The sequence below is a fragment of the Petromyzon marinus genome, unplaced genomic scaffold (assembly GCF_048934315.1).
Source record: "Petromyzon marinus isolate PM22_M1 ecotype Great Lakes invasive population unplaced genomic scaffold, UKy_Petmar_22M1.pri1.0 PM_Scaffold_14, whole genome shotgun sequence".
Lineage (NCBI taxonomy): Eukaryota > Metazoa > Chordata > Hyperoartia > Petromyzontiformes > Petromyzontidae > Petromyzon > Petromyzon marinus.
The window spans coordinates 857205-873977 of NW_027423102.1; the positions used below are offsets into that span (position 1 = coordinate 857205).

Genomic DNA, 16773 nt, shown 5'->3' on the forward strand with positions numbered 1-16773 from the left:
CAACATTCACCATGGTGGTGCTAGTAGTCGCAGCGAAAGAAAGTGATACAGGGCTGACTGAATGAAGGTTGAGGCAAGGATGCAAGGTGGTGTAGAGGAGGCGAAGAGGAGGGTAGAGGAGGTGAGGTGGTGAGGAGGCATAGAGGAGGGTGCCCCGCTCTTGGCGTTGATCTTGGTGAACACGTGTCCGCGCCCCGTCTCGTAGCTCTGCCCGGTGCTGATGCAGCCTCCACCGGCCGCAGCGTCCAGCGGCCTCGCCGAGTCCGTGCCCAGCTCCGTTCTGAGCAAGCTCTCCATTGCACGCTGTCTGCTCGCAGCGACAAACACAACGTTAAACTTCCCCCCCCCCCCCCGTCCCGTGTGGCCTCTAACACAGGGGTCATCAACCCCCGGGTTGCAAGAGCACTTGCTTCAAGTACATTAAAACCCACTTTTGGTGTAGATATGTAGATGACACTTTGGTTGTCTGGCGACATGGTAAAGATACTTAATGAATGAATGTCTAAATCATCTCAATTTACAAAAAACGGCCATCCAGTTCATCATGGAAATGGAGGTGAATAACACACTCCCTTTCCTGGATATTTTGCTCGGACGAGGCCTAAATGGTAAAGTAACACACACAGCGTTTACCGAAAGGGAACACATACTGATGCCTATCTGAATGCAGATTGGCATCATCACCCCGCACAGAAATCCTTTCTCAACGAGATGCTCATACATCTGGCTAAAACAGTGTCAGATGGTCAAAGTTTGAGGAGAGAGATTAAACATGTCAAAGAAACGCTACGATTGAATGTCTACAATAATGCTCAAATTAACAGAGCAATGAATGCTAAACCAAGATCAAACAGCAATACTGCTGAATCAGGTTATTAAACAATTAAAATACCATATATCGTGGGAGTAACTGACAAATTAGCTAGTAGTCGCAGCTAAAAAAAAAGTGATACATTAATGACAGGGCTGAATGAATGAAGGTTGAGGCAAGGATGCGGGGTGGTGTAGAGGAGGCGAAGAGGAGGGTAGAGGAGGTGAGGTGGTGAGGTGTTGAGGTGGCGTGGTGAGGAGGTGAGGTGGCGTGGTGAGAAGGTGAGGTGGCGTGGTGAGGAGGTGAGGTGGCGTGGTGAGGTGGCGTGGTGAGGAGGCGTAGAGGAGGCGAGGAGAAGGGTAGAGGAGGTGAGGTGGTGAGGAGGCGTAGAGGAGGCGTAGAGGAGGGTGCCCCGCTCTTGGCGTTGATCTTGGTGAACACGTGTCCGCGCCCCGTCTCGTAGCTCTGCCCGGTGCTGATGCAGCCTCCACTGGCCGAAGCGCCCAGCGTCCTCGCTGAGTCCGTGCCCAGCTCCGCTCTGAGCAAGCTCTCCATTGCGCGCTATCTGCTTGCAGCAACAGACACAACGATAAACTCCCCCCCCCCCCCCGGTCCCGTGTGGCCTCTAAATACTTATTTCCTTTGGAGAGGTGATTTATCGGACGAGGCCTAAATGGTAAAATAACACACACAGCGTTTACCAAAAGGGAACGCATACTGATGCCTATCTGAATGCAGATTCGCATTATCACCCCGTACAGAAAACCTCTCTCATCAAGATGCTCATACATCTGGCTAAAACAGTGTCAGATGGTGAATGTCTGGAGAGAGATTGAACATGTCAAAGAAACGCTACGATTGAATGTCTACAATAATGCTCAAATAATTAACAGCAATGAATGCTAAACCAAGATCGAACAGCAATACTGCTGAATCAGGTTATTAAACAATTAAAATACCATATATCGTGGGAGTAATTGAGAAATTAGCTCGAGTTTTGGAAAAGCAAAAAGCTAAACATCTAAGTAAGATTTGGCACGGTACACAAAATTAAAAAAATAGTATCTTGTACTTAAGATGAATTGCCTAAGTTGTCAACGGATGGTGTGTATCGGATTAATGGCTTATGTGGCAGATGTTATATTGGACAGATGGGACGTAACATTAGCGTAAGACTAAAGGAACACCAAATAAATATTAAACACTCTCAAACATAACTGTCGGAAGTTGCAGTACATGCTTGCCAACAAGAACACTTAATGTATTTTGATAAGGATGAAGTGTTGTGTAAAACTCATTATTACTGGCCAAGACTAATTCGAGAATCCATTGAAACTGAGAAAATTTGTATTATTTTAACCTCTCTGACAGCTACAGGCTTAGTGCGGCCTGGAAGCGTATTATTAAGTAATTGTGATTTTAAGATGAGGAGATGAAGGCAGAAGAAGACGTGGGGCGATGTGGTGATGCGGTCGAACGTGGTGGCCCGAGGAGCGGAGGGAGAGATGGCGCGGGACGGGGCGGTGTGGAGAAGGTGGCAAGGACGGCGGACCCCACGTGAGTGGAACAAACGCGTGTAGGAAGAAGACATCTTACATTTATCATTACTTATAGAGGAAACATAAACACCTAACCCTTTAAACCCCTTTACCCTTAAAACCCTAACCCTCTAAACCCCTAACTCTAGAATCCCCTAAACCCCTAACACTCTCAACCCCTAAACCCTATAACTCTCGAAATACCTAAACATATAAACCCCTTATCCCCAAAATACCCCAAAACCTCTAAACCCATAATTTTATAAATCCCTAACCCTCTAAACTCCTAGCTCTTTGTGTAGTGTGTGGTGGGTGTCACGGGGTGGGTGGGTGCAGGGTGTGTGTGGTGGGTGGTGGGTATCACAGGGGGGTGTATGTGTGGAGTGTGCATGTGGTGGGTGTGGTGATAGTGGTCGTGGTTCACAACTATCCATGACCATCACCTCTACTGTGTGGTGGACCGGCCACCACACAGCAGCGCGCGTCGGAGGAGTGAACGGATGGTTCTCCCTATGCGGGCCAGGCCCCCTCGCTTCCTCTTCTCCTGCATCACCATCGCCTGATCCTCTTTCCTTGTCATCTCCTTCTCCTCCACCACCATCTCCTGCACCACCATCTCCTCCTCCTGCTCCTTCTTCGTCTCCACCTCCTCTGTCTCCCCCCCCATCTCCTCTTCGTCCTGCACCACCAGCTCCTCCACCTGGGTCTCCTCCTCCTGCACCACCAGCTCCTCCACCCGGGTCTCCTCCTCCTGCACCACCAGCTCCTCCACCCGGGTCTCCTCCTGCACCACCAGCTCCTCCACCAGGGTCTCCTCCTGCACCACCAGCTCCTCCAGCAGGGTCTCCTCGTCCTGCACCACCAGCTCCTCCACCAGGGTCTCCTCCTGCACCACCAGCTCCTCCACCAGGGTCTCCTCCTGCACCATCAGCTCCTCCACCAGGGTTTCCTCCTGCACCACCAGCTCCTCCAGCAGAGTCTCCTCTTCCTCCTGTACCACCAGCTCCTCCACCAGGGTCTCCTGCACCACCAGCTCCTCCACCAGGGTCTCCTCTCCCTGCACCACGAGCTCCTCCACCAGGGTCTCCTCTTCCACCACAACCGTCAGCTTCCATTTAGAGGCCAGGGCAAGCGCGGAGGATGGGGGCAGCGCCGGCTCCGCTCTGTGAAGAGATGCGCACGACACCGTTCCAACTTCCTGCTACAGCAGAGATCGCAGTCCGTCCCCCCCCATCGTCTGCGTACGGACTAACTGTGTGCAGAGATAGATTAACCAGGTTAATAACGATGCTGCAATAATGCAGCATACCATGCCCATCGTGGGTCTGGTTACAAAATGGGCATTAGTCTTGCGATATCACACTGGATGAAGGGCTAAATGGCAAAGATATGGCTGCCTCATTATTTGTCCTCACCCAGGAACCAATTATAAAAATACATCCGTATATAACCGAATGTACACGTGGGGTTTGAACTGTACATGTGTTCGTTTGCAGGCGGCAGGGCTGGAACTCAGTCAAAGAGGGACCTGGGTTTGATTCCCATACTTGGGTCACTTCTCCGTGTGGAATGTGGAGTGTGTTCTACCCCCCCCCCCCCCCGTTTTGTCCTGCATTGGTTTCCAAATCAGAATACATTATTTAGACTGGATGAAGAGGAATACGATAAGCTATGAATCTCTTCCTTCACAGATATGCAGTCGAGGCACAGGGTAAGCAAGTTACAACAACAAACAAAAGGAGTGCAACGTGTAAAAATGTAAGCAAGTCACAAAAAATTGAGCACATAAGCACAAAGTACATAAAATCCTGCCAGTTTTCAACACTAACTGTAAATTTGGGCAAGGCAGCAAAACATCAACAAAAACAGCCCCAGACCCCACCAAGACAACACACAGTCCCTCAATAAAATTGTACATTAAAATGTAACTTTCATTCCTTTGGGTTTGGCATTTTCCTCCACGTAACTGAACCCTGACAAACGCAATGCAACCAGTTTTGGATGGACATCCTCGTCAGTGTTAGAAATTGAACCTCCAAATCATTCAATCGGGATCGCATAGCAGCAGTAGCAAAAGCAAATTTGTTCTGTACTGCAAACAACTTGGCAGGACTCTACTGAAAAAGAGTCTTGAGACTGAGTGAGGCTCATGCTGGCTAAATAAGGGTAGTAGTAATAAATATAAATACATTAACAGGAGCAGAGCCGTCCCCCGGGTACGGTGTACTGGGGAAACCGCCCCGGGCACCGTGCTTTTGGCGGCCCTGTGCTTCGATGTCACGGTGTCAGACGTAAAATGTATTTTTAACACGCAAGCTTTCGCACCAGATTGGCTCACAAATGATGACATCACATTCACATTTATCACTATTTAAGACCGAAACAGGAGTATTTCTCCACAATTCTGGCCGTCACCTTATGAGGCTGGTTGCAATCCCCGGCAAAATGTCGTACTCGAATAGTAAATGTGGTGGGTTTACTTTCCAACACACTGGTGTGCTGATCTAGTAACTAATTGGCACATTTTGTTTACATGATACACCTTACTAATTGGCTGTGTTGGGTGGTGGTGAGTTTAACAACACATGTATATCTATGCGATCTAACCGAAAAAAACCCTGTATTGTTGGTAATACTTCCGATTTAATTGTGACTTGCCCTGGGCCCCACACCTCCCTATGGACTGCCTTGAACATTGGACAAGCAGCTCATGGCTTACCGTCGCTCAGCAGCTCCAAAACACTGTACACTGCCAGGAGCAGCAATGGTGGTGGCAGTGGCGTTGCTGGTGGTGCTGGTGGCCACGGTCCGGAGCCAGCTGTGACCCAGCGCCTGCGCTGGCGTCATGCGACAATCCGGATCCCATCTGTTGAGAGACGCACCGGGGTCACACGCAGCGCACATGGTGAGAGAGGCGTGGTGAGAGGATTGACGTTCCTTCCCTTCTCCCACGAGGTCCAGGATCGCACGGCATCAGCGGTAGTCTTGGTAGCAGCGGCAATCCTTCATTACGCAGTACTCTAAAAATGCCCTGAGCCTCGCACTGCCGAGGATCATCTTTAACGGACCTCCAAAGAGGGCGATCTTAACAAGGGTGGTACTGGTTATCGGCAGGTTAACTCAGCTCCACATCTTCCTGGTGATCGGTGGAGGGCGATCGTTGATCACCTTGGTGGGAGAAATCCTCATGGGGAGGGGGGAGGGGGTGGGGGATGATTCTTACCGCAGGCAGGAGCTGACAAAGTCAACAAACTCCGGGTCGTGGCTTTTGAGTGCCCCGTGAAGTGACAAGCTCCCTGGCACCCTTCTCTTGACTGGGGAGAACATCATGCCCAAACGATCTGCAGGAGACATGCACAGCAGGAGAGACACACAGTCACCATTCACCACTTTGCCCACCTACCCACTTGCCCACGCGCCCAATTAGCCACCCACTCACCCAAGGAATTGAAAATACAAAGAGGCCCCCCCCCCCATGGCCACCCCCCCAAAAAGAACTACAACAGCTCCAGGCCACACCCTAACACTGAATCCGGCCGGTTGCTCGCCCCACCCTTCAACTCACCAAAGTAGTGCATTCCGTCAGGAGCTGCATCCATCATGCATCTTGGAGGCAACCCGAGGATCTGCACATGGTTGAAATAAAGGCAAAAGTCACCCGTGTAACCGCAGCAGACTGTAGGGGCAAGTGCTTATAGTAGTGAGTAGAAACAGCAGCAGCAACAGTAGCGGCACCTGTTGAGGGCCAGGACTGTGGCACACACAGAGAGGGGATGGTTGGCTATATTGAAGCAGGTACACACGGCACCAGGTACTCATTTGAGGCTGATTTGTACTAGGGGATGCCCAGTACCGGTTCAGATAATCGTCACTGATGTTGGCCGTGAATTGGAATCAAACTCGCATTACCGGGTTTGTAGCTGAGCACGCTAACCGCTACACCACTGCTCCCACAACACGTACAGGACACACACGTGTACACACATACAACATACGATGGCTGCCATTCGCCAGATCACCAAGTAGCCAATCGCCCCCCTCTCCTGGCTCCCCACCCCCCCCCCCCCCCCATAGCCTACAACTTCAAGAAAGGAGGGGGGAATCACGAGCGGGTGAACGTCCAGTTGGAAATACCTCCATGCAGCACGGGAGGTGGTCGTCGCGGCTGTCCGACTGGAATAATTCCCTGCCGGTCGCCAACTCCGCCACTGTGCAGCCCAGTGCCCACATGTCCACTGCACACGTTAATCTGTAGCCCAGCAATACCTCCGGAGAGAGGTATGGCAGGGTCCCACCCACATACAGAGCTGCACAACAACAACAAATATATATGTACGTGTGTGTGTATACTCACTGTGTCATGAACAGCATCGTTATCACACACTGTCACATGTACAGACACTAAGAGACTTACACACACACACTGGAACACAGACACACCCACATGCAGAAACTCACACCCACACGCAGAAACTCACACCCAGGTGAGGTTACTCACGTTGCCTTTTCACAAAACAGCTGTTGCCAAAGTCCGTGACCCTGACGGTGCCGGTCACGGTATCCTTGAGTAGAACATTTTCCTAAAGGAAGAAAGGCAGAAGGAATTCACACTCGGAGGTTACGCCGATAGCATTCAGCCAGCAGTGGATCAATCACGTACCACGGTACAAGCTAAACAGGGGAACTAGGTGAGGCGTAGCGCCGTCATCAACCTTGAGTCAAGTGCAACATTCGCTGTTTTCTGACAGCTGCCACTGGGGGTGCCCCTTTCAAATGCGTCAAGATGAGCGATGTTAGTCGAGGCTCATCATATTTAAAGCTCTCTGAAGCACCATCTAAGTAAAAGGGTGCGGCTCTATCGACAACTTATCCTAGTTGCTCACAGCTGCCCAATAACGAGTTATGGACCAAAAACCACACTCAAGGGCGCACGGATTTCGTGACGCTTTCCACCGCGCGTTTGTCTTGGGAAGTTTTCCATTCACAGCATGGAAGCTGACAACGGGCAGCTGTCAGTTCAAACGCGTGTTTGGCACGTTTTGAAAATCATTCTTTTCGGCTCCGGTTTGTGTTTCTCAAAGTTTGGGGCAACGCTGTGATCTACATTGCTAGTTTTCTCTTTGGTGAGTCCCCCAATAGCGACACGACTCTACACGACAGTTTAATTCATACCAGATCATCACCAGAGGTAACGTGACCCTGCCTCCTTCCAGATAGACGGACAGAGCTAACACATCGACCCTGTGACCAACGTGGTCGGTTTTCTCTATGGACCGAGTCCCCAATAATGACACAACTCTGGAACAAAGTCACGCTGATTGCTGTGTCCACTCACTGGCTTGATATCTGCATGGATGATGCTCCTGGCCTTGGTGTGGCAAAGGAACTTGAGGATGCCCCTGGTGTAAGTTTTCACCATCCCCATGTGCAATTTCCGGAGCCCCGCTTCCATAATCACATCATAGAGGCTCTCCCTGTGAAAGAGGCAGCAGCAGCAACAACAATGACAACAACGAAGCAGCGTCAGTGTCATACCCTGCAATACTGCGTGGATTCTGATAACGACAATATTAATATTATATTTGCACATTCACGACTAATATGATTCATAGCTCAGTGTGGGTTTAGGTCATCGGTTTGCTGATAAACCAAATAGCTTAGCACATCTGTCCACTTGCTTTCATTGGCTCTGTTTCCGGGTGGTGGAATTATCCATTAGGAGATACAAACTCCACAGAGAAAGGCGTCCGAGTTGAGAATCGAACTCAGGGATTTTCACCGAGGGGCTCAAGCATTACCACTGCGCTGATCGAGTGGAGGCGTGGCTATATAAAAGTGGGCGGGGCTTATTGAGAAAAGAGGCGTGGCCTCATGCACCCGGGACACATGACAGCTCCACAGTATCACAATGCGTGGGTGGCACAGGAATCCCAAAAGTAACATCTAGCTCCGGTGGTGTGACGTTATCACCCTCCCCTGGTGTGGAAGAGATCGAGGCTTTGATCCCGACCGTGACGCATGTATATTTTGAGTTTGCATGTTCTACCCCTGGTCACGTGGCTTTTTCTCCGGGTTCTCTGGTTTTTCCCTCCACATTTCGAAACATGTGTTTAGAGTATTTGGCTGCTATACATTTCCACATCAGCAACTTTTTTTAGCTATCATTTGTAGCCAGGCCGCTTGTGAAAAATAACTGATAGGGCAGTGGGCTTCACCTGTTAAATAAAAGTTTTAGTTTAGCTAATGAAGTTAACCACGCTATGGGGGGGGGGGGGGGGGGGGGTGGGAACACATGGTACGTACTTCAACAGCTCCAGGACAATGCAGTGGTGTCCTCTGAAGTCAAAATGATTCAGGACTTTGACAACGTTGTAGTCCTCATCACTGCCCTCGCCCTGAAGTTCCAGAGCCATCTGGAGCTCCTTTCTCTGAAATTTATCACGCTTGGAGCTGTGCAGAGAAAATCCACAAATGAATCATGACTTAGACTTGCTTAAGGAATGACCAGAAACAAATTCTATTCAGAAATAAATAAATAAACGTTCCCCAAGTGTAATGGCATTGTGAGTTCCGGTAGTGCGCTCATGGAAGGTTCCAGAAAGGATCGGGAAGAGGATCAAATAAGCAAGGGATAGAAGGGGGCTTGGGGTGCTGCCTGAACGTAGTGATTCCCTAATGTGTGAATTGAGCCGACTCCTAGCATGGCCCCAGCCACACTCAGGATTCCCAGGAGCTGAGCCAAGCCACGGCTGAGCCACTCATGTATCTTTAAAAGCAGCTGAGCGGCTCAAGCCTGGGCCAAACCACGGCTGAGCTAGAGCTGAGCCTGAGTTTTAGAGACTGAGCCACAGCTGAGTCGTGACTGAATGTGGCTCTCACAGAGCAAGACATTATAACGTGGAATATCATGGGACCTCCTTTGCCAGTACCAAAATATCAGAATATATTTTCTCCTTTTTTCTAGCAAGAAAACAGGTGTTAAGATGTTAAAACACCAAACTGAAACCTTTTACAAGGAATCATTACTGCATTAACCACAATACTTGTGGTCAGAATGCAAACAAAAAAATACTCTGATAATATATGCATTGTCTTTGAAACTGATTGGTCCACACCAGAAACAGCTTTCTTTTGAGCCTCGTCTCAAAAACGGTGTTAGACCAGGGACGCCAAAAGGCGTACAGCACAAAGACAAGCGTTATCAGAGTAATGAGAGCTCGGGGTGAATGGCTACATCATGGGACCTCCTTTGGGAGTATATTTTGGTACTGGCAAAGGAGGTCCCATGATGTAGCTGCTGTAGCGCAGAACGCACACGTTATAACACAAAACACGCCCGTTATGACATGGGACAACTCCATTACAGTGTGGAACATGCCTTTTATAGCGTGGAACGTGCCCATGATAACGTGGAAGGCTCCCATTATAACGCGGACCGCACCCATTATAATCCGGAATGCTTCTGTTCTAATGCAGGAAAGCGCCCATTATAACGTGGAATGTGCCCGCTATAAAATTGCACGGCTGAGCGGTATGACACAGTAGGCGGAATGCGGAATGATCACGTGACGTGACAGCATGCCCTCCGTTATTGGTCTCTTCACATCACTGTGTGCGTGTATTATATCTTGCAAAACTTTATCGTTACATTATATATGGGGATATTATGTTTGCTTAATGTGCTTTCCCTTAACGTGGCACTTTTCAGGAATGCCTCTACTAGGTAAAATGAAGACTTAATGTAATGTAAGCGTGAACTGATCCAGAACAGGGGGAGAACATACAAACTCCACACAGGAGGGCACCCGAGTCAGGAGTCGAACCGGGGACCCTCTACGTGAGGCACGAGTTGTCACCACCTCATCACACGGCCGCCCACAGCACTGGACGTAACAACATCATCCTTGTGACGACAGCACTCTGAATTCTTACCTCAATGGTGATACCAAGATCTTCACGGCCACCAGGGTGTTCATCTTGTGGTCAAGGCACCGGATCACCTGGCCTTGACCTCCGCGCCCAATCTTCTTCAGCACCTCATAGCGGTAGTGAAGGTGCTCATGGTGGACCTGCACAAAATTACACAAATTTAGACTGACTATATTTTGAAAATCACAACATGTGAGCATTATTTTACGAAATAATTGCTTTTTTAAGTGTTTGGTTTTCTTAAATCTGTAATTGTGGAATGCTCTGATGTCTGCTGGCCGAGTCACCCTAAAAAAAGCTCTTTAGCTCAATGGGCTTAACTTGGGAAATAAACTTCTGATTGTGAAGTGTGTGGGAGAGTGCACATGTGCTTTCTCTGGTTGGTTGGTGCTTAAGTTGCAATGACAAGAAGCCACGAACCCCGCGACCGCTGCGCCCTGTGACCGCCCCCACGGCGGGGGCTTTGTGGCGAGTCTCACCGGAATGTAATGATGTTCGTGGTCGTCGTATCCATCGTTGTTGTGTCCCCGGGATCTGTTGCTGAGCGCAAAGTACCATACTTTCTGTATGGCGACAAGCTCCAGCTTCTCCCGGTGGGTCATTTGTGGGCCAAAGAGAGCCAGGATTGCTGCAGGCAAGAGAATAACAACAGCTGTCGGTGATCTTTCGTTTACGCAGCACAGCCTCAAAAAGTCTCAAGATTCCTTTTCAGGAGGTTCCTGCAGATGATTTACAGAGAATGGGGGTGACGCTGCTGCCATTACGTCTGCTGTGTGATCCCAATTTGAGGAATTTGCAGGGGATTTGGATGTTTTGGCCAATACCAGTTATGTCCGTATGTTAAACCGTGCTTCGGCAGCCCTGCTAATCAGAAGTGAGGGGGAAAGACAACAAACTAACAAGTTCGCAAAAAATATTGATTTAAAAGTGCATCGCTCCAGTGGCTGCCTAATGTCAGAAGAGCATTCCAGATGACTGCAGAAGCACATCTGAAAGCGTGCCATGCAGTGACCATCTTTGTTTGATGTCCAGCTATATGCAGCTCTGAGGACATCTTAGGTTGCTTGGGTTTGACAACAGGGTTAATGAATTAGATAAATATAACACAGATATGCCATGAAGGATTTTATGAAATAAGAATAGCTTTTACCCTTTCTGGCACAAAAACAGGTGTTAATATGTTCAAACACCAAATAGCTACCTTTTGCAAGGCATCAAGTCTACATTTACCACACGTACTTGTGGAAAAATATGCAAACAAACATGCTCTGATAATATATGGGCATTGTCTTTGAAACTGACTGGCCCGCACCAGAGACAGCCTTCTTTATGACCTTGTCTCGTCGGTGTTAGACCAGAGAACGGCAAAAGTCGAACGGTACATCACCCATGCAACATGGCCACCATGAAGTCCCCCCATGCATCATGGTCACTGTGACGTCCCCCTTGAAACATGACCATCGTGATGTCCCACCATTCAGCGTGGCCATCTTGACGTCACTCATTTCTGTTCTTACCTTGTGGCGATTTGCTGCGGATGGAGCCGGTGCGTGCTGAGGACAGCGCACTCCACGTGGTGCAAGACTCGCCGTTACTCCGAGCCTCTCCAGCTCGGCTGATCTACACACACAAAGACGAAGGTCCACCACATGGGCTTGATTAAGATGTTGGAGCAAGTGCAGTGGGCGAGCACTGAGCCAGCATCTCTGACATCCTGGGCTCCACATTCAGGAGGGTCCTGCCGAGATGTTGCCAGTTCTCAGCGTTGGGATATTTGGCCAATATCAGTTGCCATGCTTGGATTTACAATGAAAGACGTGTGGATTTCGAGGTCACAGGCAGGTCAATGGGATCGTTCAAACTGTTAAGAGGAGTGAGTGGGACTCGGGCCGGACGAGCCATGGCTAGGAGGGACAACAATGGCTCACGGTCAAGAATAATAACTGAGCGACAACCAAGGAACAGAACACATCAGAGAGGAGAGCCGCCAGAGAGATGGTGCGACGAAATCGGCGCTTGGCGGATTATTCCATCACAGGATGTGAGGGGTAGTAGGGTCTCAGGGAGGGAGGCGTTCATCCATCAGTGGATAGATAACAGCGCTGTGGATGCTCACGCATAGACGGGCACGTACACCAACAGGATCTCAGAGAGACACTCTGATAGACGCGCACACACTTAGGCGGGCAAGGAGAAGCACACCCAGGTATACAGGTGACAGGTAGGCATACGCAGAGGGGAGAACACACGTCCACCCATACTTCACCACACGAGTCAAGGAGCCACATGTACCTCCATAGTTGCAACTTGCAGACGAGGGTGCTCAGAGCTCACTGTGTCTCTCGCGCGGTCCGGGTCTCTGCGTGGAGAGCGGGAGACAGAGGTGAGGGACACGCAGAGTTGAAGGGGCGTGACACACCCACGTCTAAACGCACGTCACGTCACAATGCGGACTCTCATCATCAACACGGACTCACATCCTCACCAGTCACCCACAATACGAAAAACACAAGAAACAACAACTGCCATTCGCCACTAAGTAGCGGTGATGTGACCACGGCGCCTGTGCCAGGCCAGGTGCACTTTGAGACCACGTGAAGTGCCGAAGGCTCACTGACAGGCGGTCGCAGGTCAGACCCAGGTGCCATGAGTTGTCTGACTGAGATGACTGTGCCAACTTGCTGCCTTTTAGATGCCCGGCTCAAAGGTTGTTGTCGTGAGCGTTGCTCCTCTGTTCGGACACCACTACTAACACTACTCCTAACACCACCAACACCACCACTACGAACACCACCACTACGAACACCACCACTACGAACACCACTACTACGAACACCACTACTAACACCACAATTAACACCACGAACAAAGACAACGATCCCCCGTTTAGCCTTAACAGACTGTTGGGGCAAGTGCTGTCCGCGAGCACCTATGAAGGCCGGCACGGCACACGAGGGGGTGGGTGGCCAACACCACGCCCGGCCGCCTTTGTCTCCCCAGTGGCAATGTTTGCACCTCGCACCAGGTACTTATTTAAGGCTGAGTCGATCTAGGGTGAGGCCCAGGACCAGTTCAGATAATCATCACCAATGTTGGCCGTGAGCGGGAATCAAACCCAGGTCGCCAGGTTCTTAGCGCAGCGCGCTAACCGCTACACTACCCCACTAATACCATCACTAACACCACTACTAACACCACCACCAATAATACCACCACCACTAACACCACCACTAAGACCACCACGAACACCACTACCAGCACCAATAATAGCACCATCACTAACACCACCACGACTAAGACCAGCAACAAAAATTCCACCATCACTAACACCAACAACAACAACAACCGACATTCGCCACTAAGTGGCGGTGATGTCACCACGACGCTTGTGCCAGGCCATGTGCACCTTGAGGCCACGTGAAGTGTCGAACGCCCGCCCGCTGGCAGGAGATCACAGGGCAGACCCAGGTGCCACAGGTCGACTGACTGAGATGACTGGCTGATGCACCACCTGTGCCCCTTACTGTGCCAACTTGCTGTGCTTTAGCCATCCGGCGCTCTGCTCGTTGTTGCGAGCGTCGTTCCTGCGCTCTCCGTTGTTGTTGGAGGGCGACTGCCTCCAACTGCCCAGTAGCGTCCTTCACGAGCCTCTTCCACAGAGGCCGATCTTGACACAGCTGGTACCAGTTATCGGCAAGTCCACTCAGCTCCACATCCTGCTGTACCACATCACTCCATATCTTCTCTAGCCCGTGCCGCGTCCGTTCAGCCCCCTCAATCCGGCCGAATAAAAGCTGCTTGCGCATGCGGTGATTGGGCATGCGGGCTACATGGTCCAGCCAACGCAGCCTTGCCTGCTGGAGCTCACTGATGGGGCTTTGTCCAGATCTTTCGAGGATTTGTGAGCTCCTCACACAATCCAGCATGGGTAAACCCAGGATTGATCGGAGGCAGGCCAGCCTCAACGTTTCTAACTGGCAAAGATGTTCCATTAGGGGGGTCCACGTTTCACAAGCGTAGAGAAGGGAGGGAATGACTGCGGCTGAGAAGACCCGAAGCTTCGTGTGGAGCGACAGACCAGGTAGCTTCCACACAGCGTTACGCAACTGCTGAAAAGATAATGCCGCTCGACTGATTCGGAGTGAGACCTCTGCTGTTAAACCGGAGACGGTCATGAGCACACTGCCCAGGTATGGGAAACTTTCCACTCTCTCCACAACTGCCCCATCACCGATTGGGAGTTGTGGGGGTGGAGTGCCCGATGGTACAAAATACCCAGGCAGGTGCTTCGTTTTGGTGGGGCTGATGGTAAGGCCCCACCTCTTAGTGGCACACTCCAGTTTTAGCAGCAGCGCCTCCAACTCCTCCTCTGAGTGAGCCGCAATTATCACGTCATCGGCATACATAACGTGGTTGACCAATAGGGAGCCATCCCTTGACGGCATCCGGGCATTGATCAGCCTCCCACTGTATCTGTACCAGATGGAAATTCCTCCGGTACAGCTACTGAAGGCCTCACGAACTACGTGGTCGAAATAGATGTTAAATAATGTTGGAGCCAGAGGACATCCCTGTCGCACCCCAAGGTGAACAGGGAATGGCTCCGACTCCCGGCAATGTAGTTTTACCCGGGTCCGCTCACCATAATGAAGGTCCTTAAAGATCGTCAGCAGCGGGTCAGGGACTCCGAAAGCACGAAGAACCCAGAGCCCAGGCCTACTGATGGTGTCATAGGCCTTTACCAGGTCAATAAAGCAGAGATGTAGGTCTTGTTGGAATTCCCTACACCTCTGCTTTAGCAAACGGACAGAAAATATGGCATCTGTGCAGGACCACCCTTTCCTGAAACCACATTGGGGCTCCGCAAGCCTCTCCTCAGCATGCCTGGTAAGGCAGTGTTGAATAATCCTTGCCAGGACCTTTCCCGGCACACTGAGGAGTGAGATGCCCCTGTAGTTGTTACAGTCTGTGCGGTCTCCCTTCTTAAAGATGGGGACCACCATGGTATCCAATCACCTCACTTACACCACCATCACTAATACCACCAACACCAACACCACCATCACTAACACCAGTAACACCACCACTATCACCACTACTAACAACCACAATCACTAACACCACCATCACTAACACAACTAACACCACCACCATCACGAGCACCCCCACCACTAATACCACCAACATTAACACCAACACTCCTCCCCCTGCCAGTATGGGACACCAAAGACAAAGATCCCCGTAGAGACTTAACAGGCTGTAGGGGCAAGTGCTGTTAGCCAGCAGTACGTATGAAGGCCGGCACGACACACGAGGGGGTTGGATTGCCAGCACCACGCCCGGCCGCCTTTGTCTCCCCAGTGGCGATCTTTACACACCACACCAGGTACTCATTCGAGGTTGAGTCAACCTAGGGGAGGCCCAGCACCGGTTCAGATAATCGTTACTGCTGTTGGCCTTTAGAGGGAATCCAACTCGGGGTCGCCGGGTTCATAGCGCGGCGCGCTGTCAGCTCTACGACCGTTCCACACACACACAGACTCACACAGAGACTCGCACACGTAGAGACTCACACACACAGAGACTCACACAGACTCACACACACAGACTCACACAGAGACTCGCACACATACAGACTCACACACACAGAGACTCACACAGAGACTCACACACACACAGAGACTCACACACACACAGACACAGAGACTCACACACACACACAGAGACTCACACATACAGAGAGTCACACACACACAGACTCACACATACAGAGAGTCACACAGAGAGTCACACACACAGAGACTCACACAGAGAGTCATACACACACAGAGAGTCTCACACACACACACAGACTCACACAGAAACTCACACACATACAGAGAGTCACACACACAGATTCACACACACAGACTCACACAGAGAGACTCACACACACACAGACTCACACAGAGAGACACACACACACAGAGTCACACACACACAGACTCATATAGAAAGCCTCACACACACACAGACTCACACAGAGAGACTCACACCACCACCGCCACCACTCACCCACAGCTCGGTTCCACTCCTGCTCTGGGGTCGGTCCGCGTCTCTCTAACGGCCAAACTGCCAGTGGGAAGCACGTGGCGCGAGGCGCGGGGGTGGTCCAAGGTAACCACGCCCCCGTGACGTCAGAGCCATGAGCTCCTCCCCCTCACACCTGAGCTCCTCCCCCCCTGCCCCCCCTCGCGACCACGCCCCATGGTCCGCCATTTCCCTCCCCCTCGCTACCCCCCTGCCCCTCCTCGTGACCCCCCTTCCCCCCCCGCCCCTCCACATTCGCAACCCCCCATGCCCCTCACAACCCCCCATGCCCCCTCACAACCCCCCATGCCCCCTCACAACCCCCCATGCCCCCCCTTTTTCTCCACCTAACGAACCCCCTCTATGCTCCCCCTCACCCCCCCCTTGCCCCCCCTGCCCCACCCCCTCGTGACCCGCCCCCTCACC

At 51.1% G+C, this 16773-nt stretch overlaps 1 protein-coding gene across 1 annotated transcript; it reads right to left on the bottom strand.

Moving 5' to 3' along the window:
• Nucleotides 1-1403: 1403 nt before the first annotated feature.
• LOC142922671 (uncharacterized) lies at nucleotides 1404-5756 on the bottom strand. Its single transcript, XM_076063506.1, has 3 exons — nucleotides 5573-5756; nucleotides 5069-5215; nucleotides 1404-3512 (listed from the first exon to the last, which is right to left on the bottom strand). The coding sequence occupies exons 1-3, from the start codon at nucleotides 5701-5703 to the stop codon at nucleotides 2795-2797; spliced, it is 996 nt and encodes a 331-aa protein (XP_075919621.1). The 5' UTR covers nucleotides 5704-5756; the 3' UTR covers nucleotides 1404-2794.
• Nucleotides 5757-16773: the final 11017 nt, after the last annotated feature.